Genomic DNA, 26,903 nt, shown 5'->3' with positions numbered 1-26,903 from the left:
ACTGTCACAACATAATGATCAAATGTAAAACAAGCTGAGTGAACAGCTGTAAATCAGCCGCCTTGCTTTGCTCACAAAGAGCCTGACACTAGTGACAGCAGCAAAACTCTAGCTCTTTTAAGAGCCTTCAGACAAATCCAGATGAAATCCTCATCTGACTATCCATCCTCCTCTATCCTGAAGAGGCTAAATTGTAGGTTTGGCCTCCAGGCCTGGCCCTGAGCAATGCAAGAAATGACTCAGCACACCCCATCTCTAGCTCAGATCTCCCTTGCTCTTAAGACACTGGAATAGGAATTCCAGGTGGGGCCATACGGAGAACCATGCTGTTCCCACCCCACACTTGCTACATAGATTCACACACCCCTTACTTCTCCAGGAGGCAATCCAGCCCCTTTCACCAGCACTAACGTCTTACAAAATGTACAAAAGTAAGCAGACTCCACCAGTAAAACCACCTGAACTTGCCCTTCCAAGCAGTTTGATCTATGACCGGACAGGACCGGGGGTACATCTATTGCCACTCAGCAGATTTGTTGGACTTTACCTCTTCCTCTGCCGAATCTCACTTTCTATGTATCCTGGGGGTATTTTCAGCCATTCAGCTGCATCCATATTTTGCCGGCCTAAAGGAAGCAATGGCAACTTTGCCTTATATAGGTCGTTCATTTCTTTGGCCGAGTATATTCTTCCTGTGGGGAGTTGAACAGTAACTAATGTGAACAGCAGCACTATTGCTAGCCAGAATGGCTCTCGTTGTTGTGTGAAACACTTCCGCGAATTGAAGAATATGGATGATATTAAGTACCTGTCTCACATTGCTGGATAAGCCTGCCCTCAAGAAATTTTCCTTGCACCTCTTTTAACAGCGGATCATGTAAAGGTGGAATTGACACCTATAACAAATGCAGTATTTCATATGCTTGGACTAAGAAAAACACTTTAATTTGAGGGGTTCGGAATGGCACAGACAAAAGTTACGTCTCAAAACACTCTGTGAGTAGGGAGGTGTCATTAGCTCTACTTTATGGATGGGAAACTGAGGCACAAACCGGTTAATAACCTACTTTTCAGAGGTGATAAGGAACCCAGCAATGCTACGGCAAATTGAGAATATAGCCAAAGTCCCAGCCTCCTGCGTTAAGCACCCTCTCATTACCTCTCCCATGTTCTGCACAAGTTTGGCAGAGTCTTTACAGGCTGCCCAAAGCATTAGAAATGGGGGTGCTGCTATTGCACCCACTAACAGTACCCATATCTGTGGGCTACAGTCAACTGCATCTGGAGCAATCAGGCTTTTTGTAGGAAACAAAATTCCCCCCAAAAACAAGCCACAAGAACTATAGGATTATTCACCCAGCAAGTCAGCCAAACAAGCGTGATTCAGTATTACAAACAAAACACACCCGGCCTACTGTGAGACACACCAAGCCCTGGTCAAAGGATTTTGTAAATTTGAGTAAAACCGTAAAAGAAAAACTCTTCTGAAATATTTAAACTTACCCAGCTAACTACAGAGTTTAATATGGAAGGAACAGGGGCCTGCTCTCCTGCTTCCACTAAAATCAACTGTCAAATTCTCCTTGACTGCAATGGCAGCAAGATTGGGACTCAGTTTTCTAAACTAATGCAAGTGGAACCACCCTGAGCCAAACGACCATCTTGAGTATCACCAACTCTAAGAGCAACAAATCAGTAACAACATACACCGGCTGTCTCATTAACCATTAGACTTTTCTTGATCAGAGGGTGCACCTAAAAGCCAAAAAGCGGCAGTCGGCCGTACCTTCAGATAGGTGGGATGTGTATTCAGGAAGAGAGGGTCGTACTCTGAAGAATCATAATCTTCCAAAGCCACCTTACCCTGTGTGGGAAGCAAGCGATAGCACAGGTCATGGCTGATGCAGTGACTGGAGATAGCAGTGCTGAGGCCTAGCTAGCAAGGTTACATGTACGTTTACAGAGTGTCCTGTGGATGGAGGAGTCTGTTATTTACACAGCTCTAACTCCTCAGCAGCAGTTTCATGCAATGTTTAGTGTTGCTTTGTATGTTTGTATTTAATATTTATATCAGTGGTGCACGGAGGCCTCAGATCAGGTTCAGCATTGTGCTAGATACTGTACAAACACATACCCAGTTATGTCCGTGCCCTGGAGAACTTACAGTCTTTCATGGCTAGTCCCTCGTACAAGCGTAAATGGAAGCACAAGCATAGTTTGATGTCTATGCTATTCTCTGAAGCATCAGTGCACAGTCCCCTCCATGTCCCTGCCACACTGTTGAAGTGCAGCGGAGACCCTCCCCAGGCCATAGCTCAGCAGTGCAGCAGGAGATGGAAGTGACATCCACTGCTGCTGAAGAGCTGAGAGGTTTGAAAAGACAGAGCACCTGATACCGGCCTGGTGCAGCTGAGCAGACCCTTGTCTTCAGCCAAATGTGGCCTGATGGAAGCAGAGCCGCTTCTATCTTCAGGCCATGATTGGCCATGTCGCCATTCATCCGCCACCCCTGGCCTTGGCTGTGGGACTGGCAGGGAGGGGGGAGGTGAGAGTGGGGAGAATGGAAGTCAGGGGAAGGCTGTCTGGCGGGATGGGATAGGAGGAAGGAGGGAAAGAGATTGGAGGGCCAATGGAGGAACAGGGAGAGGGGGAAACGTTGGCAGAGCCAGAGGGGGGAGGGAGGAGCGAAGCTGTGGGGAGAGAGCCGGCAGAGATCTGGGGAGAGGGAAAGAACGAGATGGGGGCACTTGGAAGGTCAGGGAGGGGAGAGATCGGAGGAAGAGAGGAGGAGGCTGGACGAAAGGGGGGAAGGGAGGGAGTGACTGATAGAAGTGAGGGAGAACAGAGGGATGGAATGGGCAAGAGCGGGGGACAAGTGGTATGCGGGAATAGGAGAGTGATAGAACAGGGAAAGGGAAGGGAGGAAGCATGAGGGGGGTGGGAAGGGGTGGGGGAGCCTGGAGGAAGAAGCGGGAGAATGGAGGGAGAAGGATGGAGATGGAGAGGGGCATCGGGTTGATGACAGAGGGGCAGTGAGGTGGGGCGGCAGGAGGACCAGGAGAAGGGGAAGGCTAATGGCAGGGAGAGAAAGGCAGGAAGAAAGAAATGGACAAAAAGGGAGAAAACATCAGAAAAAGAAAGCTTTAAGGTGAGCCAGCATCAGGGATTTTATCTACGCCACAGAAACGTTTCAGTCTCTCAAAATGATTCACAAATGGACACAATGAATGCAAATTAATGCCCCACTGCTACACAGGGCCATGCACTCAGGTAACCAAGAATTGGAGGATTTTAGAGGGTTCACAGCCACAGGTTGTAGGGTAAGACTAAAGCCCCCAAATTCATGATACAAGAGAAGAGCTGGGCTTTTCACTGAGGAAAATGTGCCCTGGATTCCCTGAGAACTCCAGGAAGCAGTGAAATGGTGATACCAGCCTGGGGGGTCATGATATGTTGGCAGGTTACTTACTTCATCTTACCAAGAGCAACGGCTCAGGGGCCTCAGCTTTTCCACCACACTTGGTATTTTCCTTCCAAGGATCTTAGTGTTTTACAAGCAACACCCCTGTCCCCACAAGGTAAAGCAGATTATATAAACCTCACTCCGCCCACCACTGCCAGGCAGCCCCCTCTATAGCACAGTTTATAGGCATGGAGAATACTATACATAGCTGAAACTGTAGGGTGGAAGAGAGGTAGGCAAGGTGGAATTGCCTCACTTGGAATTTGACTAAGTTACTCTAGTTTTTATGAAAAAGGTCACGGTATCTTTAAAAATCTCAAGTACCCAGGGTCTCATTCAGCAGCATGGGGAACTGAAGCCACCATGACTTAGCGAGAGAAGTGCCAGCAACCAAGTAATAAACACCACTTCCTGCAGCACTTGGGTGTTCCTTGGAGGCATCCCATTCAAGTACTGACCCAGCCCAGCTTGTGAGATCCTACTGGATCACAGTCTGAGGTTGGCTGGCTGCAGACCTGATATGGTATCTACAGTATATCTCTGAACCCAGAAGTTCTGAATCCCATGCCTTCAGTAAAAAGTCTGACCAAGCCCTTCATCCTTCCAAAATAGATAAACGGCGTTCCATGCTGTTTGCCGTGTGGGATGTTCTGATTAAACCTTAGAAACTGAGGTTCTGTTTGCTCTGTGTGGACTTTTAAAGCTTCCATGTCACTTTTCACATGCATCTCAAACTCCATGACCAAAGTTTCACCCCTCTAGCACAGTGTGCCTATTGCTCTCACACCCAGCTGGCTACATTCCCATGATGCTGTATGGGTAGAGCTCCTAAAAGACTTGTTTCCTTTGACCGAGAAGACATTTTATAAGCGTAAATGATTATTTCACCAGTGGTAGATGATGTGACTGTTCTAACTGTTTTGTGCATCAAAGTTACGTATGAAGGATGACTGGAAGGAACCCCATAGATCATAAATTCCAGTATCCTGCTGTGCAAGCAACCCAGTAATTTAATCCTGCTCATAAACTTCTCAAGCTGTGTCTTAATACTCATTGTTTGCCTCCACCACCCTTACTGAGAGGCTGCACCAGAACCCTCCTCTTCTGATGGTTAGACACCTTCTAATTTCCAGCCTAAATTTACTCATGGCCAGTTTATATCCATTTGTTCTTGTGTCAACATTGTCCTTTAGTTTAAATAGCTCTTTACCCTCCCTGGCATTTACCTCCTTGATGTATTTATAGAGAGCAATCATATCCCCTCTGAGCCCTCCTTTTGCTAGTCTACATAAGCCAATCTCTTCTAGTCTGCTCTCATAAAATATGCTCCCCATACCCCTGATCATCCTAGTACTCCTCCTCTGCCTCTATTTAAATTTATCTTTCTTGAACATGAGTGACCAGAGCTATACACATTATTCCAGACGAGAGCTTACCAATGCCTTGTTCAATGCCATTAATACGGCTCTCTCTCTACTGGGCATTTTTCTTTCTTATGGCCACATTACATTGGTGGCTCATAGTCATCCTGTGACTGACTAATACACTTGGGTCTTCCTCTGCCTCTGTTGTTTCTAACTGATGAGGTCCCAATTTACAGCAGAAATTCTTATAGTCTATAAATGCATTACTTTGAACTTTGTAATTTCATCCCATTTCTATTGCTCTGGTGATCTAGGTCATCCAATTCTTCCTTATTATTTTGCAATACTCCTCTGTATTGACAATGCTTCCCCACTTTGTGTCATCAGCAAATTTCATTAGCACACTCCTACTTCTTGTGCCAAGGTCATTAAAGCAAATATTAAATAAGGTCAGTCTCAAGACCCATGGACGCTTGAGGAACTCTACTAGTAACCTCCCTCCAGCCCAATAGTTCTCCATGGCACGCACACATCTTGAATACTGTGTGTGCGCGCAAATGTGATCACCACATCTCAAAAAAGATGTATTGGAAAAGGTTCGGAAAAGGGCAACAAAAATGATTAGGGGTATGGAATGGCTTCCGTATGAGGAGAGATTAATAAGACTGGGACTTTTCATCTTGGAAAAGAGATGACTAAGCGGGGATATGATAGAGGTCTATAAAACCATAACTGGTGTGGAGAAAGTAAATAAGGAAGTGTTATTTAATCCTTCTCATAACACAAGAACTAGGGGTCACCAAATGACATTAATAGGCAGCAGGTTTAAAACAAACAAAAGGAAGTATTTTTTCCACACAACACACAGTCTGTGGATGTTGCCAGAGGATGTTGTGAAGGCCAAGACTATAACAGGGTTCAAAAAAGAATTAGACAGGTTCATGGAGTATAGGTCCATCAATGGCTATTAGCCAGGATGGACAGGGATGGTGTCTCTAGCCTCTGTTTGCCAGAAGCTGGGAATGGGTGACGGGGGATGGATCACTTGGTGATTACCTGTCTGTTAATTCGCTCTGGGGCACCTGGCATTGGCCACTGTCAGAAGACAGGATATTGGGCTAGATGGACCTTTGGTCTGACCCAGTATGGCCATTCTTATGTTCTCCTTTCAGCCCAACCCATTGTTATCTTGTTTTAGCCAGTTCCTTACTCGTCTTTTCCATCTTAATTAATAATTTCCATTGTAGTATGCATCAAATGCTTTACTGAAGACTAGACAGATTACATCTACTGCATGTCCTTCCTCTTAAAATAATTTATCTTACACAAGATTGATATCTCGTTAGTGTGGCACATCCTACCTTTGGGAAAACCATGTTGAATTTTATTCCATTTACCTCCATATCTTTAATTACTCCTTCCTTCAGCATTTGTTCTAATGCCTTGCATACTTATTGAGGTCAGACTAATTGGTCTATAGTTGACAATGTCCCTTTTTGCCCTTTCGTTAATATAAGTATTACATATGCTATTCTCCAGTCATATGGTACCCTCCCAGATTTGATAGGTTTATTAAAAATCTTTGCTATCTGACTAGCACTCTCATGTGCCAGTTTTTTCAGTATTCTGGGATGGAAATTATCCAATTCCTCTGATATGAGCGCAGTAAACTCTTATGAGTTTTGCTTTCATCTCTCATGTGGTAATTTCCATTTCTATGCACTTATTCCCATCAACCATTCTATCTTCGCTCTAATGCTCTATATCATCATTTTGTGCCAGATGTATATTATCCTTAATCTCCACCCTATCCTCACTGCACAGAGGCCCATTTCTTCCTTTCTTGTTCTCTTTTCATTTTTATGTCCAAAGAATCTTTCATTATTTGTATTAAATCCTTTTGCAAGCTCTAACTCAGCTTGCGTTTTGGCTATTCTCACTTTTTATCCCTTCAGTTTTTGACCACCAAGACATACCGTACATACTCGTTCATAAGCCAAATATTTTTGGTAAAAAAGTGACCTGTCAAAGAGCGGGGGTCAGCTTATAAATGGGTCTACACCAAAATTTGATGATTTTAAACTATGGAATCATTGAATTGAATATCTAATACATTGACATTTTGTTTACCTGAAGTGTCTGCAAGCATGGAGCCCCTCAGCTCACTGTGACCACGATTCGCCATTCCCAGCCAATGGGAGCGGCAAACTGCAGCCACAGGGAGCGGAGGGGCTCTGTGCCTGTGAATGCTCCAGGGTCAAGGCCCACTAGAGGCTTACCCCAACAGGCCAGGAGCCAAAGTTTGCCAACCTCTGAAATATAGGGTCGGCTTATGAAAGGGTCATACAGTTTTTCCTATTTTTACCTAACCATCTTGGGGGTCGGCTTATAAACGAACGGCCTAATGAACGAGTATATACAAATTTCTTTTTTGATCAATTCTTTCTTCCATTCTTTTTAGGGTCTTTGCTTACTCCTAATATCCTTTTTGAGGTGATTATTCATCCAGTTAGGTAGGGCAGGACTCCAGATGAGTTTTTCCCCCTTGCTTGGGACTCAAATTCCAAATAGTTTTTGCACCTTTGACTTTAAGAAAGTCCAAGCCTTCTCCACATTTAAATCCCTGAGCTCTTTAGTGCAGCTGACTTTACTAATTATGTTTCTTAGTTTCTTAAAGTCTCTTGAGAAACCTTAGTTACTGACCTGTTTTTAATTATCCTTCCTTTTAATTTAAACTGACTTAATTTGTGATCACTTGATCCAAGGTTATTTTCTACAGCCAACTCTTTTATGACGTCCTCAATATTTATCAAAATTAAGTCTAAAATAGCATCACTTCTTGTTGGTTCAGTCACTATTTGGTGAAGAAATCTGTCATCTATTACATCCAGTTCATGAACCAGAGAATGACTTTAGCAGTTTTCTATTAAGAGACACTCAAGTATAACTCTAGCGGCAGCTGTCCTGCATGTTCAAAGCGCTCACTAGCAGTGTGAAATTTACAAAAGAATGACATTTTTCTACCCTGAGCATGATTAGTTTTGAGTATTAAATCACTGGAAACAAGGCACCCAAGTTACTGAGTGTTTTTTTCAGTAAATTGGTAATGTCACTCCACCTTGAAAATTCTGTTAAGATACTACATTGGCACCACCTCAGCCTGTGGTCCTACTGCTTCACAGGACAGGTAGAACACAAAAGTGACTGCTTCCCCATGCTGCTCTGACAATGCGCTGCAAAACCATCCTGGAAAAACTCTTGAGGGGTGAGAGTATAGTTCAGTCTCTGTTGACCCATTCAGTCCTTGACCTCTTCTGCAGAGGACTGTTTAGCACATGGTTTTCACGCTAAACGTTTCACAGTCCACTGAGTAAAACCCACCGTTTTCTCATTACAGCAAATCCAGTTTGGAACCATTTCATATGTATCTGGTACACTGGACAATCCAATCATATATATATATTACCATAGTACCTGAACACAATAGCTGTTAGTTTAAACCACAATTATGTTGTTAGCAAGAAAAAAAGATCAGTTACAAACAAGACTAAAGAAGATCCCATGGGTGTACCACATTGCATCAATTAAAAGGTCAACAATGGGTGGTTTTCCAGCAACCCTCAATGTGCAACCCATACAATGATAAAATCATTACGGATACCTTCTTATTACAGTAGTTTAAATATAGAGAGAGCTGCTTTCGTTTCCTTTCCTCTATTTCTTCACTTGACTGGCTGTCAACTTTGTCCTCAATTTTCTGCAGCAGCGGCTCTGAAACACACTCCAGCCATTTCTTGTACTGGATCTCCTTCTTTCTCAGCTCTAAGAAATCTCTGTGTCTCAAATACTTGTCCACTTCCTACATTACAGAGAGGCAGAGGATATTAATGTATTTAGGTAACCTATTAAGCACTCATCTTTCAGAGATATCAAAGGTCTATACAGAAAACAGAGTCCAGATGTGGTGGGGTGAACGGAAGGGTAGGTGGAAATGGGCAGTTAAGTGACCAAACAGAAAGACCCAATATAAATGTTGATCTTTTAAGCGAGAGACTGGTTGTAAGCCCATATTTAGGGTCCCATCTTCAGTGCATCCTCCTTTCAGAGGCCTGTGTGGTGGCCTAGCAGAAGGGGGAAAGGGTGGTGCCAAAATAGGCTGGGAATCAATAGCAAATTCAGCATTAAGCCCAGCAGTAATTTACCATAAAGTTTTAATCTCTTTCCTAGAGCATCAGGCCACAGGGAGTATGGGGCTGCAGGGCAACATGAGGTGCAAGGGACTGTGTTGTAGCACAGAAGGGAAAAGCCAGAAATATGGGGGCAAGTGAATACAGAGAGACTCAGTGGGGTACAGGAAACCTGTGGGCAGGGACATGGAAGAATGCCCACCCTGACTAGTTAGGGCTGGGGGATAAAGTGTCAGCACCCCACATCCAAAGGGATAGAAGAGGGTGAGCTAAGTCCTCTCTGAGCAGTGGAAAGGCAGGCTCGTATTTCTGTATGCATATTTAAGTTTAAATGTTGAATCTGAAATGATCCCACACCCCAAAAGGTGGAAAAATCAGAGGGCAGGTGAAAAACATCTCATGGTTTTTAAGCCGATCTTATGATCCGGGAGTCTAACATGATTGTGGAATGCTAGGGATTGGCACCATAGCAGCAGGAGCTATGAGTGACCAAGAGGACAGATAAATCTATAGCAGCAAAAATGAAAACCTGGCAGTCTATGGAGAAAGAAGCACAGAGGAAGACATGGGTCATAACATCAGAGCTCAGGTAGCTGTAGGTAAAATGACACTATGACTTCCAGTGAGGAAAGAAAGGCACAAGGACTCAACTAAAGATATGGGGTCTAAATTACAGTGATGAAAATCTATTTTCTCTGATTCACAGTGGAATATTTGAGAGCTGAATTTGGCTCAAAGGTCACATATCTTGAGATAACTGGTCTTATGATACTATCAACTACTGACATTTTACCATCAACTGTTGATGGGCAGAGAGATTTTGACACCCACGTTTTCTTGTGTAGTTATCAGGATATGGTGAAAAGGACAAATATATGTTCCTTACCTTTACAAAATAATTTTCTCTGTCCAAGATGGACTGGGTAGCAGCAATAATATCTTGGCCTTCATTAGATACTGCCTAACAAAATATCAGCAAAACTGGGAAGTAAAACTGCTGAATAAAAAATAGTCATTAGAATTAACTCTGATTTCAAAATAATAAGTATCAGTACAGTAGATTAAGTTCTTTGATCAGCAAAGATGGAAGGGCTGGTGGCACTCTTAGGTATTGTATTTAGATACTCAGATGAGCATAGGAAGGAAAAGCAGATAAGATAAAAGAGGAAAGATAGCATCAGTTCAAGCATGAGAAAGAATATGGGAGAACGCCCTCCTGAGAAGAAAACCTCCTAGGAAGATTTAATCTTACAGTGCATTTCCTTTTTCCCTTCCCAGTTTATTAACCCCTCTGTATTGTAAACCCAAAATATTTATTTACACAAACAAATTTCCCTCCATACTTCCCAACTAAACACCCGCCATCTCTAAACTCAGTCCACAGCTTTGAAAGTAAGAACAGGGAGGAGCTGTCATCACCACATTGTCAATTACAGCACACCGGAAACTTTGAAAAAAAAAAAAAAGTTTAAATTTGTAACCTTCAATTGAACTGATGTTCTCAATCTAGTTTTTAAATAAAGAGTTCCTAAGGCCTAATCTAGTACCACAACCACTGCAAGTACCCTTATTAGCAGTCTCAGCATGGAGGCCAAGGAATGAACGCACAACAGAGACTGAACAAATCTCTCACTCATAGAGGTGCTCCCTCCAGAGCATGGTTGAGGCACACAAGCGAGGAAGCTATGGGATAGACAGAGGACTCTGGTCTCCAGGACTGTGAATCTCCATCACCTTTTACAAGTACTGAATTAATTTAAAAAGAGAAAGTAATCCTATATTTTATAGGAAAGATTCTAACAGCAAACTTTAATTTTCACCTTTAAAAATCTATGATAAACGTTTCACATTTCAGTGAACGGGTCAGTTTCAGACCCAAAGTGCACAGGGTACTGTGCGTACGGGCCATAGCTGTGGTAAAGAGCTAAAGGCTGGCCTACACTGGACAAGTTGCCCCAGTGTAATTGAATTGATTTTAAGTTGAGTTAATTTCATTGATGCAAACTGCTTGTGTAGATACACACAAACTGATTGAAATCTCACTTACATTGACTTTGCTTAAACCAACCTACTTAAGGCTTAAATTAACCTGATATACGCAAGGTTTAAACCAGTGTAAGTGTATTTACATTAAGGGTTTGCACTAGTACAACCTGATCAATTTTAAATCATTGTAGTTACTCCAGGACAACACTTTGAGTGTAGACCAAAGCCAGAGAGAGGCTGAAATGTTATTCTTCACTCACCTTCCTGCCTTTCATTGCTATTGCAGATGATTTCACAAGCCAACTCTATTGCAATACCCATGCTCGAGAGCATCATTTAAGAATGAAATTTTAGTCTTAACTTAGAATTTCCTGTGTTATGTTTGTTTACCCCTAATGTGCTGATAGTACCACATCATTGATGGAACACAGCTGGTGTTTGGAGCTGGCCTATGCAAGTAAAGAAAGAGCCTCCCGCCTTCCATGATTCTGCAAAGTTCTATATTATTTTATATCCCAGCGTGTATAAATCTGTTTCTTTATTTTTCACTTTGCAAAACCACACTATGTAGTTGTAAAAGACCCCTGCCTCACCCGTGTAGACTGGTGTCGTGCTTCAGCAGGGTTCTCTTACTGAAGTGATATCAGCAGAACAATGCATGGAACAGGCACCAGAGCCAAGGAGCAGCAACCACAGGCAACCAAAGAAGAAGAACTCTATATTTCATAATAAGCTGAATGGCCCTTTTACCTTGGTTATTTGGGCATTCAGTATGTTACACTAAACCTGACAGACCTGTATTATATAACTGCAGGCCACCTTTAATAATATCTTACAGAGCTCTTTTCAATTCAAATACTAAATATATCCATATAGCACCATTAAAATGCAGCTATCTCTGGTGTGGAGGGTAGCAACTAACACTCACACTGTACAACAGTAAAGGGATAGAAAATGTTGCCCAAGGAGGATAAACTTCTCTTACGAAAACTCCTGTCTCTTATAAAAAAAAATGCCGAAAAAAAGCAAACAAGACCCCAGTTGTTAAGGTCTTATCCAAAACACCCACGCATGGAACTGAAAGGATCTATCACAGGATGATGATGATGATGATGGGGCCAAGTGAATCGTGCAGAGCCTCAGGCTGCAGGGAACCATTTCAAACTAGATGCTTTGACTATGTAAGTTACCTTTCCACCCCAAAACACTTCTCACTTGGTAACTTTTTGTTACTCTTCCCAAAGGTGGCAAACCACTAGGTATTGTCCACACAGCAGAAATTTTACAGGACATTGCATTTAATTACTTTTTTCTCATCCCTGCAAAAATACAGCTTCTGTCCTACCTGCACTTGAGAAAACCGCTTCTGTGTTAGCCAATCTTCACAAGCTTTTTTCCTTTCAGAAGCACTTCTGCCAAAAGTGCTTGGGGATCTGCTCCTAGCCAGGGAGGAGGTGGCCCTCTGCAGAGATTTAACAGAAGGAAAAAGTCTGCATACAGTTTTGGTTTGCAAAAATCACGCTGCTCATCCTTCCACCCAGGTACCAAACTCCAATTCCTCTACAACCTAGGGCATAACTTTAGCACTTTTCACCCCAAAGGATCCCAAGCTGCCTTACACACTTCACTAACCACCGCTGTGCAAAGAGTCTTGCAGCACCAGTTTAGCAGTGCACAGCAATGGTTTAGGATGGGAAGTTTAGAATACCTTATCAAGCTGAAACAGCCGCATATAGAGTTAGGAAGAATTTTATTACCCAAACTGGAATCTGGCAGGACCTCAGGGCTAACACCCCTATTCCTGCAGAAATGGCCACGGCATATTTAGTGTCCATACAGGGCTGGGTCTTCGGTTTTACATCTCTTCCAACAGCACAGTGCCCCAACACCAAGCCAAGGTGCTGGTTGATCTGGAAGCCTGAGTCGACAATACCACTTTCTGCAGCATGCTGGGCCAAACACATTCCTGCTCTAGCTTTACTGTATTTGGACCACTAGGTTTTCCTTGGAGTTCTCCCATCCAAGTATTGACTAGGTACATCCCAGATATTCCACAAGACAAGGTGCTACGGCTGCAGGCTGCAGATGTAACCAGAGAAACCCGTCTGTTGATTGGCAACGAGCATGAAGAAAGAACTACCATGCTGGCTAGGATCTGGGAGCAACTTAAACCACTGCCTGGGCAGGGGAGGGAGCACATTTGTTGCCTTCAGTGCAGGTAATGCAGTAGGATTCAGCCAATAGGGAAATGGATAGGGAGGATAGCTCATTAAGAGAGAAAATAAAAAGCATGAGGCTCTTGTAAATCAGGCTCTCAGGAAATACTAGTCTCTCTCCAAGACCAAAACAGTGGAAAGGCCTTTGGCTGCAGAAGCTTTAAAGACTTTAATCTTAGAGACTCTGGATACAATGAAGCCTCATTTCTCTGTTGACTCCAATGAGAGCTGAGGGTACTCAGCAGTTTTGAAACACAGGTTTACGAAGATCTTGGCCAAGATTCATATAATCCCAGTTAGTTTACCATGCCCATTCCCAATGTACCATTCAAGATCAGACTGTAGCAAGATCAGACTGTAACAAACAGTCTCCGTTATTTTTGTCCAGTTTAATTTAATAGATTAATGCTGCTACCATTTCTCTTGGGAGACTACTGACGGCCCAAGAAACATGTCTGGATAGTCTACATTTTATCTTGATTCAATTTCAACCCATTATTCTGAGTTATGTCCCTCTACTGGGCCATCCTAAATCTCAGCAATTCCTCTTTCTCCTGGAGATGAGATTCCCCTGGCACAGGAACTGCTGAAGACAGCTGTAACACTACCTCCCAAGAATCCCGTCACAAGGTCAAGTAGGGGCTGTGCTGGGGGTAGGAGAGGTGTGCCAGAGGTGTGCTGGGGACAGAAGGGACATATCAAGGATGGGGCTGCAGGCCAGAACATTGCAGAGATTCCAAGCAGGGCTGCTGCTCGAAGGGCAGCTACAGGGTGGCTGGCATAACTGAAACAGGCCCCGGAGCTGCCTATGTTACGCCAAGGACAGTTTCTGCTCATGGAACAGACCAGGATTGAGAGGGTACAATGGTGGGTGCTCCCACTCCCTCTGGATTACAAAATTCTGTGCTAGCCCTCTACAAGTCTGCACCCGTTAGAATCTCACCCTTAGTATTTATATTCTTCAAAGCCATGTAAATATAAAAACTCCTCAGGTACCCCATTACAGATGTTGGTTTCAGGTGCCCCATTCTAGGGTTTAGCAGGGTGAAAACTATGGTTGAAGAAATGAATTGCCACCCACCTGTTCTGGAGTCTGCAGGTCATACTCTGTCTGGGACCTTGGACATTTCAGCTTTAGTAACCATTGGTTCTCTGAACCACCCATGTTAGGTGCTCCTGAACAGGGCTGGAAACAGCATTAAAACATTAAAACATTAAAACAAGCCACAGCACACTCTAAAAGGATAGTTTTCTTACAATGCAGCCAACCAAACTCCCTAGTAGTTTCTAAACGCTGCCAGAACATTTACCTATCTGTGCATATAACAAATAATCAAACAGAAGAAGATAACAAATCTCAGTTTTACAGTCAGATGTTCCCTGTGATACTGTCTATCGCAGGGGTGTGCAAACTACGGTCTGTGGGACCGAACCACATGGTTTGGCCCTGCTCCAGTGCTCCGGCCAGGGCGCTGGATCCGGGGCTACACCATGTGGCTCGGCCCCACTCCAGCACTCCAGCTGGGGGGCAGGGTCGGGGGCCTCACCACGAGGCTCCCAGAGCCGCGGCATGGCCCCACTCCGGCTCCTATGCACTCTAAAGGGAGCTGCAGGGGCGGTGCCTGCAGATGGGGCAGCGTGCAGAATTGCCTGGCCGCACCTCCATGTAGGAGCCGGAGAAGGGACATGCCACTGCTTCCAGGAGCCGTTTGAGGTAAACACGTCTCAGAGCCTGCACTCCTCACCCTCTCCCCATGCCCCAACCCCCTGCCCCAGCCCTGATCCTCCTCCCGCTCTCCAAAGCCCTCGACCCCAGCCCAGACACCCTCGTGCACCCCAAACCTCTCATCCCTAGCCCCACCCCAGAGCCCGCACCCCCTCCCACACCCCAACCCCAATTTGGTGAGCATTCATGGCCCGCCATACAATTTCCATTCCCGATGTGGCCTTTGGGCCAAAAACTTTGCCTGCCCCTGATCTATCGTAACCTTCAAAACAAATGGAGTAGGCTGATTTTGTACTATGGGACAAAGTTGTTTCAGTATATGCCACAGTGTTTGTCATGACATCAGCTCTGAAAATACCTTTGACTTATTAAATTCTACCACCTTACTTTTACAGTTATATGATGTTCCTGAGCACTATTAAACCTCTGCTATGCTCTACCTTAGAGATGGCCACATTTTAGTACTTGGTGAAGTTATTTCTGAATGCAGAAATCTAACATTAGAACAACACTGAGGTTGTAAATTCAAGCCAGGAAATTCCAAATTGTGTATCTTGTCTATTTTATGGCACGCATTACTAAGAAAGAGTAATACATTAAGGTTTATACATAATAAGGGAAACAGGATGTCCACCAAAGTGCAGGAGGTCTCTCTAGGGCCCTCTGTACTGTGTTAGCACTTAAAAATTCCTGGAAGAGCTGAGGCCATAAATTATGCATTCTTTCCCAAAGATGGAGGCCAAGACACTGAAAGCATCCCTGATTTTTTCTCATCTGTTGCCCTTATTCCATGTTCCTCTTCTGAAACCTGATTATCCTCTGGTATCTGGGTAAATGGTAGTGCCAAAATAATGTCTATTTCTATAGAAGTACTGGTTGTTAGTTTTGCCCCAGTTTCTTTAGCCCAGGGAAGAGATTTCCATTTTTCAAAGGCTTCTACCACCAGCTGGTTGAAGGACTCTCCATTGAGTCTCCCATTGGAGTACTGGAACAAAGCTACAGACATTTTGCTTGGATGTCTGCCTTCCATGGAAGCAGGGAATTAATGGAAGCGTTGAAGACAAAAGTGGGAGCCAAGGGTATCCTCTAAAGGGCTCATTGTCCTGCCCAGCACTTCAGCTACATCACCCCCTCTTTGAGTGACTTCACTATGAACATAAGAACGTCACATAAGAATGGCTATACTGGTTCAGACCAAAGGTCCATCTAGCCCAGTATCCTGTCTTCCGACAGTGGCCAATGCCAGGGGCCCCAAAGGTAACCATCAAGTGATCCATCCCCTGTTGCCCATTCCCAGCTTCTGGCAAACAGAGGCTGTCCTGACCATCCTGATTAGTAGCCTCCATTAATTAATCTAGATCTTTTTTGAACCCTGCTATAATCTTGGCTTTCACAACATTCTCTGGCAGAGTTCCACACGGTGACTGTGTGTTGTGTGAAGAAATATTTCCTTTTGTTTGTTTTAAACCTGCTGCCTATTAATTTCATTTGCTGACCCTTAGTTCTTGTGTTATGAGAAGGAGTAAATGTATCTTTTTTTAGATGAGGCAACCACATTTGCACGCAATATTCAAGATGTAGGCATACCATGGATTTATATAGAGGCAATATGATATGTATCCCTTTCTTAATGATTCCCAACATTCTGTTAGCTTTTTTGACTGCTGCTGCACACTGATATGCATCAGGTTCAAATATTTGTCCTTGCTTTCAAAGTCCTACAATATGAAGCCCCAGCCTAAATCTATAGCTTGGTCTCATTTCACGCACCTTGCTATTACCTCTCCACCAGTGGAGATACCCTTGATACCCTTTTGTCTCCTCTCACAAATGCTTCCATGCCTTCTTCCATTTTGCCCTTTCTTCCTGGAACATCCTCCTCAAACCAGTTTGTCTGGTCACCTCACTCCTTTCATTCCTCTGTGCTGTTGCGGAGTATGGAAACCTTAGGGAAGGAGAACATGAAGCTGGAGCAGAGGGAAATGATTCCACAAGTGGAACCCTCCTTCCAGATGATGTCATAGTATCCTCTCGCAGTGAGGATATCCCGCCGGGGGAGGGCCCCAGTTGTTAGGAACAGACATGTAATAGTAATGGGGAATTCAATTATTAGAAATATAGGTAGTGGGGTTTGTGATGACCAGGAGAACCACAAGGTGAATTCTCCACAAGGTGTGAAGGTTGAAGACCTCTCCAGACATCTAGATACACTTATGTGCAGTGCTGGGGAGAAGCCGGTGACTGTGGTACACACAGGCACCAGTGACATAGGGAAAGGTAGGAGAGAGGTCTTGGAGACCAAATTTAGGCTGCTAGGTAAGAGATTAAACTCAAGGACCTCCATGATAGCATTCTCTGAAATGCTTCCAGTTCAATACACAGGAGCAGTTAAGACAGGCAGAACTGTAGTGTCTCAATGAGTGGATGAAATGATGGTGTTTGGTGGAGGAATTTAGGCTTTTTAGGAACCTAGGAAACCTTTTGTGAAAAGAGGAACCTATACAGAAAGAGTGAGCTCCTCCTAAACCAAAATGGAATCAGATTCCTGACATGTAAAATTAAAAAGGTCATAGAGGAATTTTTAAAAAAAGGGATGAGGGAAAGCTGACAAGTGCAGAGGAACACACAGTTCAGACAGACGTCCCATAGGAGGAGAGGACAGAAGTCGACACTGCTTTAAGTCGATGTAACTTACGTCACTCAGGGGGGTGACTTTTTTACATCGTGAGTGACGTAAGTTACATCGACTTAAGCGGTGGTTTGTAGACAAGCCCTCAGTTTTAAGTGGCACACAGAATCTGGTCCAAGAGGTGAATATAGCCGAACCACTCAGTAATAGTGACCATAATGTAATTAATAATGTAATTAAATTTAACATCCTTGTAGGGGGGGAAATACCAAAAAAGTCCACCACTGTAGCATTTAACTTCAAAAAGCAGAACTACACAAAAATGAGGAAGGTAGTTAAACGGAAATTGAAAGAAACAGACACAAGAATGGAACGCCTGCAAGCTGCATAGAAATTTGTTAAAAATACCATAATAGAGTCTCAAACTAAATGTATATACCAAATAAAAAAAAAAAAAGCCACGATGGCTAAAAAGCATAGTCAAAGAGGCAATTAGAGATAAAAGGGCATCATTTAAAAATTGGAAGTCAAATCCTACTGAGGAAAATAGAAAGGAACATAAATTCTGGCAAGTTAAGTGTAAAAGTATAATCAGGCAGGCCAAAAAAGAATTTGAACAGCAACTAGCTAAAGACACCAAACCTACTAGCAATTTTTTTTTTTAAGCACAACAGAAGCAGGAATCCTGCCAAAAAAATCAGAGCAGCCACAGGACAACCAAGATGCTAAAGGACCCCTAATGGATGACAAGGGTGGAGGGTGAACAAGAGTGGAGAAGCTAAATGAATTATATGCATCTGTCTTCACTGCAGCCATTCTTTTTAGGTGGCAAATCTGAGGAACAGTCTCAGATTAAGGTGTCAGTAGAGGAGGTTTAGGAACAAATTGATAAATTAAACAGTAATAAGTCACCAGAACCAGATAGTATTCACCCAAGAGTTCTGAAGGAGCTCAAATGTGAAATTGCAAAAGTACTAACTGTAGTCTGTAACCGATCACTTAAATCAGCCTCTGTACCAGATGACTGGAGGATAGCTAATGTAATGCTGATTTTAAAAAAAGGTTCTAGAGGTGATCCTGGCAATTACAGGCCAGTAAGTCTAACTTCAGTACATGGCAAACTGCTTGAAACTACTGTAAAGAACAGAATTATCAGACACACAGATGAACACAATATGCTGGGGAAGAATCAACATGGCTTTTGAAAAGGGAACTCATGCCTCACCAATCTGTTAGGATTCTTTGAGGGTGTCAACAAGCAAGTGGACAAGGACAATCCAGTTGATATAGTGTACCTGGAGTTTCAGAAAGCCTTTGACAAGGTCCTATACCAAAGGCTCTTGAGCAACATAAGCAGTCATGGGATAAGGGGAAAGGTCCTCTCATGGATGAAGTAACTGGTTAAAAGATAAGAAACAGCATAGGAATAAATAGTCAGTTTTCACAATGAAAAGAGGTAAAGAGCTGGGTCCCCCAAGGATCTATACTGGGGCTAGTGCTATTCAACATATTCATAAATGATCTGGAAAAAGGGGTAAACAGTGAGGTGGCAAAATTTGCAGACAATATTAAATTACTCAAGATACTTAAGTCCAAAGCTGACTTTGAAGAATTACAAAGGGATCTCACAAAACTGGGTGACTGAGCAACAAAATGGCAGATTAAATTCATTGTTGATAAATGCAGAGTAATGCACGTTGGAAAACACAATACCAACTTATATACAAAATAATGGGTTCTAAATTAGTTGTTACTACTCAAGAAAGAGATCTTGAGTCATTGTGGATAGTTCTCTGAAAACATCTGCTCAATATGTAGCAGCAGCCAAAAAAATGAACAGAATATTATGAACCATTAGGAAAGGGATAGATAAGTACTTCCTACAAACACACTTTACTTCACCTGAGTCATAGTTCAGAATCAAGGATGCATAGACTAGAGCAGAGATCTGCAACTGGTAGATTACGAAGCCTTGTAAAATAGATTGCCAGCTCCCTCCTCTCCCCCCAGCTGACTGTGCTGGCCCCAGAGCAGATTTCTTTCTGCTGTCACCCATTAGCCTCTACAGAGATGTGGCGTGCGGGTAGTGCAGTCAGCTGTGCGGCGGGAGGGGACTGCTGGCAAAGAATTCTCCCCTCAACTTTGGAATATTTTCCATTTGGTCCAACATAGCCTGAGCCTGCTGAGTTTCAGGACACACTACAGGGGGTCAGACTGGAGCAGTGGCTCTCATCCTTTCCAGACTACTGTACCCCTTTCAGGAGTCTGATTTGTCCTGAGTACCCGCAAGTTTTACTGCACCTAAAATCTACTTGCTTATGAAATCAGGCATAAAAATAAAAAAAAAGTGTCACAGCACACTATTACTGAAAAATTGCGAACTCTCTCATTTTACTATATCATTATAAAATAAATCATTTGGAATATAAATATTGTATTTACATTTCAGGGTATAATATACAGAGCAGTTTAAATAAATCATTGTCTATATGAAATTTTAGTTTGTACTGCTAGTGTTTTTTATGTAGCCTGTTGTAAAACTAGCCAAATATCTAGATGAGTTGATGTACCTCTGGAAGACCTCTGCATACCCCCAAGGGTATGCATACCCCTGGTTGAGAACCACTGGAATGGAGGATGGTTCCTTCAGACCTTCAGCTATGAGTCTATAAAAAAACCATTTATTCTCCCTGGTTTTGGAAAGCAATAGATATTGTGGTCAATGTTTTTCAGGGTCTATTTTCTGTTTGGTAATTGTTGGCTGGGAAAGTTGATGAAACTGAGGGTGTTATGCAACATACTAATTGTGTATGTAAATAACATCAAGGGCCCTCAGAACAACTATGAAGCACTCTCGTGTATAAATAAAACAAAACAAAAAAAGCAAAGATTGATGGACATGCAGCTGGATGGAAGAATCATTACACCTCATATCATACAGGATGATGCACTTAACTATTCCCTCTGAAAGAGAAAATATACCCCGTGTACCTGCAAAGGAGTTGAGGATTCCTGCATTAGCCAATCTTTTGAAGATTTTCTTTTGCACAGAGTGCTTATTGTTCTGATCTTCTCGGACACTGATGGTGAGATTCTCTGGACAGGCTTAAAATGAGGAAAACACCTGTTGTCAGATGCTACCGGTGTGGTGCTCTGCTCTGTTCAATGTTGATATCAATTGGCTGCGTGCGTGCGTTCCCTCTGTGGGCTGCCCCGGCTCTGCGCAGATAGCTGACACAGCAAACCCCAAGAGAACCCCCAAGGACCACAGACTCTAGTAAGGTATGAAGGCAGGTCGGCCAGGTTTATTGTCAAACGAAGCACAGCAATAGTTCCCTCTAGACTTTACTCTACAGGACATACCACGAATATGTTCACCCTGGCAATGGACTCAGCTCAGTCAGTGGCGGGACTTTCCACTGCCCCCTAGGCTGGACAAAGATGTCCACTCAGGGATGTATTCTTATACACCGGTATAAACAAGTTACACATCCCTCCTGACGTATTGAGGTGCAACCCCTCTACGTAGCAAGGTGCCGCCTCTCACCTTGTACATGTTGGTTCGAACAAAACAACTCTATCCATCATATTACCCTTTTGGCCCTGTCATTGGGATGGGTCAGCTTGTTCCTTGTTACCTGTGTGGAATGTTCCAGTATGCAAATGTTCTGATATCTGGTGTCCAGCACCTTTTAGGTATGTCTCTTTTTGCAGCATCAGCCCTTTCCTTGCCAGCGTCTGTGAGCAGGGCCTGCCTTTGGCTCACAGCTTAACTTTGCTTTATGTTAGCAAAGTCTTGACCATTACTTTAGTTCAGGTCTTAGGCCTCATACCAGGCCTCTGGTACCAAGGTTTATATCTCAGGGCCTTCTCTTACTACAACACCTGAATATTATACTGTCCAAGCTTACAAAAAAACCTGCCCTCCCTTCCATCTAGTTACCTAAAGCAAAATTGCTTACAACAGGAACATAACAACAATCATGTAAGATTCTACCCAGTGTTTGACAAGGAGAAGATGTTTGAGCATGGAATAGAAGAGAGGTCTGTCCTTGTTGCATGGCTGGGTTCTTCTGTAAAAGAGACCAAAAGGGTCCAGCTGGGAATGATTCTTCATGAGAAGGGAGGATATACAGGATGCAGATTTAGGAAGTCAACCTACTGTAGGTATCTGCCTGTTACAAGGACCAGGAGAGATAGATAGATGCTGACTGCACAAGCTTTTCTAAACCTTAAAGACCCAGGCTGAGATGAAGTCTTAGTCCTCTCTTATACCATTTCGTTTGGACTCTAGCTATGAGAAGCCAAATTCTGGTGTTTGACATTAGTCATGCACCTATTTGTGTGAGATACTCACAGGTTTTTGAGTTTAGCAGGTTCTGGACTGGAGAATGTGCTGCTGAACAGAGGCTAGATTAGGGTCTGTAAGGGCAGGCTGGAAAGAGACAGATCTGGAGTCCTGTGTTTACTTGAAACTAGGATATAGCTTTCTTGATTTTAAGAATAAAATAAACATTTAACATCCACTTTATTTTCACCTGGCAGAGAGAATCGTTTCATCCTCGAGAATGGTCAATGCTGCTTCTATAAGGCTCACTTACCAGTATAAAGGCTGAATGTAATGCTAAATGCATAGTCTAGACTACTCCGGTTAGCACAAGAAATGCAAGGTACACATATAGACCACTGATCAAGCAGGATAGAGACACCAGCTGGCTGTTCTTCCTGATGAGTACAGATAACAGTGGAGTGGGCTGACTATGGCCTTACAGTTTCCAGAAAACAGTAAGTGATTTTAGCTATGTGTTACCCTAACCAGAGGGGAAAGGAGTCGGATTTTCAACCTTACCCTGTTCAAGCAGGAGACAGAAGGAGCAAATTAAACATCCCCTAAGAAGTCAGGGCTCCCACACCTCTTCTCCCACCAAAAGAGATTTTCCTTTCCTTTGCAGAATCCACCTGTTTGTATGGATCAGTTTACACCAATTCATATCAACCCAGACCTAACCAACTATCTATCTTCTTGGCTTTTCCAGGAGTAGCTTTGGAGGATTTGTTGTAAATGACTGATAAACAGCTATTGGGATAAAGCTACATCCTTTCCTAGTTTGCAGATCACAGCCCCAAAAGTAATATCTATTAACAAGTGCTGTAAACTGACATTTAAACATGGTTTTCAAGGTTAGAGCCTCAAGCACACATTCCTAAGGGTGCATTATTGTGCTATCCACAGAAAATGCAATTGCTCATCTCGCTTCCCTAATTATGCAGGTAATTGTTCAACAGAGTTCCAGAGAAGGGACAATTTCAAAGTCATAGATCTTGTAAAGACATATTGCTAGAAGTTGTTAATACCCTTACACTAAAGCTAAGCACTCTCTATTTTTTATCTGTTTTATTGATTTATTTTAGCCCTTTTTAGTGGGTTTGGGACACCAAAAAACAAGAAATAAGTTTGGGAGTTCTTCAGTGGATTTCTTATTCCTGTCACAGGGAGGCCTAACAAATACTACTCAGAAACTAGAGGGAGTCCTGAGCCAGTTATTTCAGATATTATGTACAGTCTCTTATTGTTCCACACTTAGCTCGGACCCTGTCAAGCCCAAGGGATGCTGAAACCAATTTCTCGAGCTACTCACCTGTTCTGGAGCTTGCACATCATACATGCGTTGGGATCCTGGACAGTAAACCCTTATGAGCCAGTCTTCATACAAACTTCCTCTTTTGGCCTCTGGGGATGTTATTGAGTCAGGCTGGAGACAACATTAAAATAAGCATGAGCAAATGAAACTAGAGTGCAGGGAGTAAGAAGCATTTAGTTTTCAAACACTGGACAAATCAAACTTGCTGTGATGGAAATGACCAAAGGGTTTCTAAATTCTTAAAAAAGAATAATTACTGTCAATATTTAAACAAATGTCAGTTTCATGGTTAGTTGCTGTCCCTGTAACCTCAAAATCAAATAAGTTGCAATCAATCATGATGTTTCTCAAGTCACTGTATCAGCCCTGGAGATAATTTTATCTAACTAAAATTCCCTGCTATAATTACAATTGATGTAGTCTTCCTATTGTGTTCCTTGTCCTACCCTATTGGATAGTGTTCTTGTGCTTTCCTAAACTGCTCTGCCAAGAGCAAGATATTTAAGGATGGGTTCCTACACTTGCTAAGGTGACAGGTTTCAGAGGAATAGCCGGGTTAGTCTGTATCAGCAAAAACTCCTCCTTGTTTTTACATTTGCTAAGTTTCTCTCTTCAGTAAATCACAACTTGTTTCTATAAAGTCCTTGTCAGCTACAAATCCATTCATGGTCTCCGGCCAAAGGTGAATTTTCTTGGAATGTTTGAGGAAAAATGGTTTAACAATTGCAGTGACTTGCTGGTCGGTTATTTTTAAACCGAAACCATTTTAGCGCAAACCGCACCTTACCGCGCACACTTCTTCACAATATAGCGGCACCTTGGCTCTTTTTTTAATGGCTCTTTAAACCCGGTACTAGAGGCTCTCCTTAGTAGAGGGGTATGCTCGTATATTATTTGGCTCGTGCGTGCTGATGGTAGGTATTGGCTCGGCGCTATGGGGCAATCTGAACTCGATGCAGACCAGTGGGTATCTGAACTCTGCAGTGGTCAGGTTGACAGATTCAGTAAGTTCAAAAGACTTCCCCGTGAGCACCAAATGCGTTCCTGTCCGCCCAGCATGGCGATCGCGGATGAAAAAAAAAAAAAAAAAAAAAATAAAAAAATGGAGATGTCCGCAAATCTCATGTAATGGCGCAAGGCTCCGCTCTAATCAGCGCAATAAAATCTCTCATCTTTAAAATAAGCAGAATCTCAGCACAGTGCAGAAAGCAGCACGAAGCGCGGCAAAGCAGACAAAAGAAAAAAAAAAAAAAAGCGGATGGCAGCAAATGGGAATTATTTGCACAGTTGGCAGAGCTCCAAACTATTCTTTGCCCTGCACACTGCCAAAAAATTATTCTGTAAAATGGCTTCAGTGTCAAACCACAGTCCCTAGCACAGCACCATCACACCCACCCACCCACCCCCCCCCCACCCCCACCAAACACACCCCTCTGCAACTCTTTCTTTATCATCTTTCTCTTTTACATTCTTTACTGAAGACTCTAGTGCAGCACACAAGTGCAACACTCAATGTCACATCTCATCATCCCCACAAAAGATGAATGAAAAAATCATCATCAGCATAATCATCAGCATAAGCTGATGATATGAATATCTAAAGAATCATGATCAATGATCAGCTTCAGCTGATGGAGGAAAAGGGACTGGTAACCGTGATCGTCATCAGCCTATTGGCCCTAATTTTGTGGATGGATGGTGCAATATGGCTGATCACATAACTCATATGGGCAACAAACAGGGGCTTCATCAGCCCCCCCCACCCTTCATGTGTGTAAAAGATTCAGTGCCCCCTGACTAGCAGGTGTGGCTGGGATCTCCTCTCTACAGCTGGGCTGTCCTCCCTGGACTATCATAGCAGCTGAGGCTGCTCTTCACTCATTTTCACTAACTTCTCCTCATTTCTATCTTATTTCTGCATTTAATATTACACACACATCACACACAATGACACAATGGAAAAGAAGAAGGGATGGGGAAGAAGAGAAAGGCTGGGGGGCCCCTGACCCAGCAGCACCAGATAATCAGGCACAGATAGGGTGGTTCTCAAGCACTTCTCAGGCACAGCACAGCAGCCTCTATATCTAGCACACACAGATTATTATTTTTAGATAATAAAGGGATTTTTTTTAAAGGAGGGATTGATTTTGGAGTCATTCCCCTGGCTGATCGGCCAGGCCTGCTGATGGGCCAGGGGCAATTATGACAAAAATGGTACAGGTACATGAATGGTACCTGGCTTTTGGCTTTTAGGCTGATTTTGCTTTTGGTTGGTTGACCATGGCACAAAATGGACTGGCAAAGTAGCCATCATCATCAGTCCTTCCAATTTATGGGTTCAATTTATGGAAATGGTTTGGATGGTGCAATATGGCTAAAAGCATGCTGCAAAAAGCATGCTGCTAGCGCTGCTGCTGCTGTGCATCTATCTAGCACACAGTACACATACGGGCATCTAAACAAAAGGCAAATAAAATTGCCATGCTACCATGTCTGCCCCAGGCAATCCCAGGCAAAAGGCGCGAAGCGCTGTCTGCGTTGTGCTTCCCAGCTTTCCAGTGACTGAAGAGATGACTGAAGAAGAACCTGACCCACCCGATTTTTTTTTTCATCAGGCACCATCTCAACCCAGGCAAGTTCCAAAGGGCGGGAGGGGGGCGGGAACTAAGGGATAGCAGGAATAGCTAGCTACCCACAGTGAAACCACAGCAAATCGCAAGCGCCGGAGGACGGGACCCGCCACCCACGATTTAATTTAGTTGTATGGCCGCGCTCCACCCGATTTTATAAAATCTGTTTTACAAAACCGGTTTATGCAAATTCGGAATAATCCCGTAGTGTAGACGTACCCTAAGTGTCAGAAAGCTAATATCCTTACCCACATACCTGCAAGTAACATCTGCTCTTACTAAAGCCTATAGGACTGTCTTTATGTGGTGGAGCAGGACATCACTGACCCAGGGACTGGGGAAGGAATGAAGCAATAGCTGCTTAGTCTCCAGCACCAATACCACTCCCTCCTGCTCAAGAGAGGCAGTGCCAGCAAGTAGTTAGAGCCAGGGCCGGCTCCAGACCCCAGCGCGCCAAGCGCGCGCTTGGGGCAGCATTTTGCTGGCAGGGCGGCAGGCGGCTCCGGCGGACCTTCCGCAGTCATGCCTGCGGGAGGTCCACCGGAGCCGTGGGACAGGTGGACCTGCCACAGGCATGACTGCGGAGGGTCCGCTGGTCCCGTGGCTCCAGTGGACCTCTGCTCCACCGGAGCCGCAGGACCAGCGGACCCTTCGCAGGCACGTCTGCAAGAGGTCCCCCGGAGCCTCGGGACCGGCATGCTTGGGGCGGCCAAATTCCTAGAGCCGCCCCTGGTTAGAGCAGGGCATACGAAGCCTGGGATCTATTTCCAGCTCTGATACTGGCTGGGTGTGTGGCTGTGAGCAAATCGCTTCCATGCTCTGTGCCTCAGTTTCCCCATCTGTGTAATGGGGCACTTGATCTCTGTGTCCCAAGGCCACGTGCCCTACTTACACACGCAGGGTCCTGCGGGACAGATGGGGCTCGCCCCTCCTTTGCAGCCGAGCTGCCTCTGGCCTCCATGTCGCCTGGGCAAGGCTCCCCCCGCCCCGCATGAGGGGAAGGTGTTACCCCCTCTGCGTGCGCGCCTCCTGCCCCGGGAGACAGCTAGGGACGCCTCAC

The 26,903-nt window shown here is 43.9% G+C and overlaps 1 protein-coding gene across 9 annotated transcripts in view; it reads right to left on the bottom strand.

Moving 5' to 3' along the window:
* The window catches only part of FAM228B (family with sequence similarity 228 member B), a 29,412-nt gene that overhangs the window by 2,180 nt on the left and 329 nt on the right, over window positions 1-26,903 (bottom strand). For 2 of the 9 annotated variants that reach the window (XR_005597002.1, XR_005597001.1), the window contains exons 2-11: window positions 23,211-23,324; window positions 21,569-21,644; window positions 20,563-20,676; window positions 14,298-14,402; window positions 12,346-12,462; window positions 9,901-9,975; window positions 8,489-8,686; window positions 2,390-3,071; window positions 1,787-1,864; window positions 834-896 (exon numbers count right to left, since the gene is read on the bottom strand). Coding sequence is in view for 2 of the 9 variants with exons in the window: in XM_039532536.1 (XP_039388470.1) it covers window positions 548-692; window positions 809-896; window positions 1,787-1,864; window positions 8,489-8,686; window positions 9,901-9,975; window positions 12,346-12,462; window positions 14,298-14,402; window positions 20,563-20,676; window positions 23,211-23,324; window positions 26,736-26,804 (1,103 nt within the window). In the remaining 7 variants the exon portion in view is untranslated. Of the gene's footprint in view, window positions 1-547; window positions 693-808; window positions 897-1,786; window positions 1,865-2,389; window positions 3,072-8,488; window positions 8,687-9,900; window positions 9,976-12,345; window positions 12,463-14,297; window positions 14,403-20,562; window positions 20,677-21,568; window positions 21,645-23,210; window positions 23,325-26,735; window positions 26,895-26,903 lie in introns of those variants that run through there. The other 7 variants (XR_005597004.1, XR_005597003.1, XR_005597000.1 and 4 more) reach the window with 6 other exon arrangements.

The sequence above is a fragment of the Mauremys reevesii genome, linkage group 3 (genome assembly GCF_016161935.1).
Source record: "Mauremys reevesii isolate NIE-2019 linkage group 3, ASM1616193v1, whole genome shotgun sequence".
Taxonomy (NCBI): Eukaryota; Metazoa; Chordata; order Testudines; family Geoemydidae; genus Mauremys; species Mauremys reevesii.
This window is presented reverse-complemented; position numbering and strand designations above follow the sequence as displayed.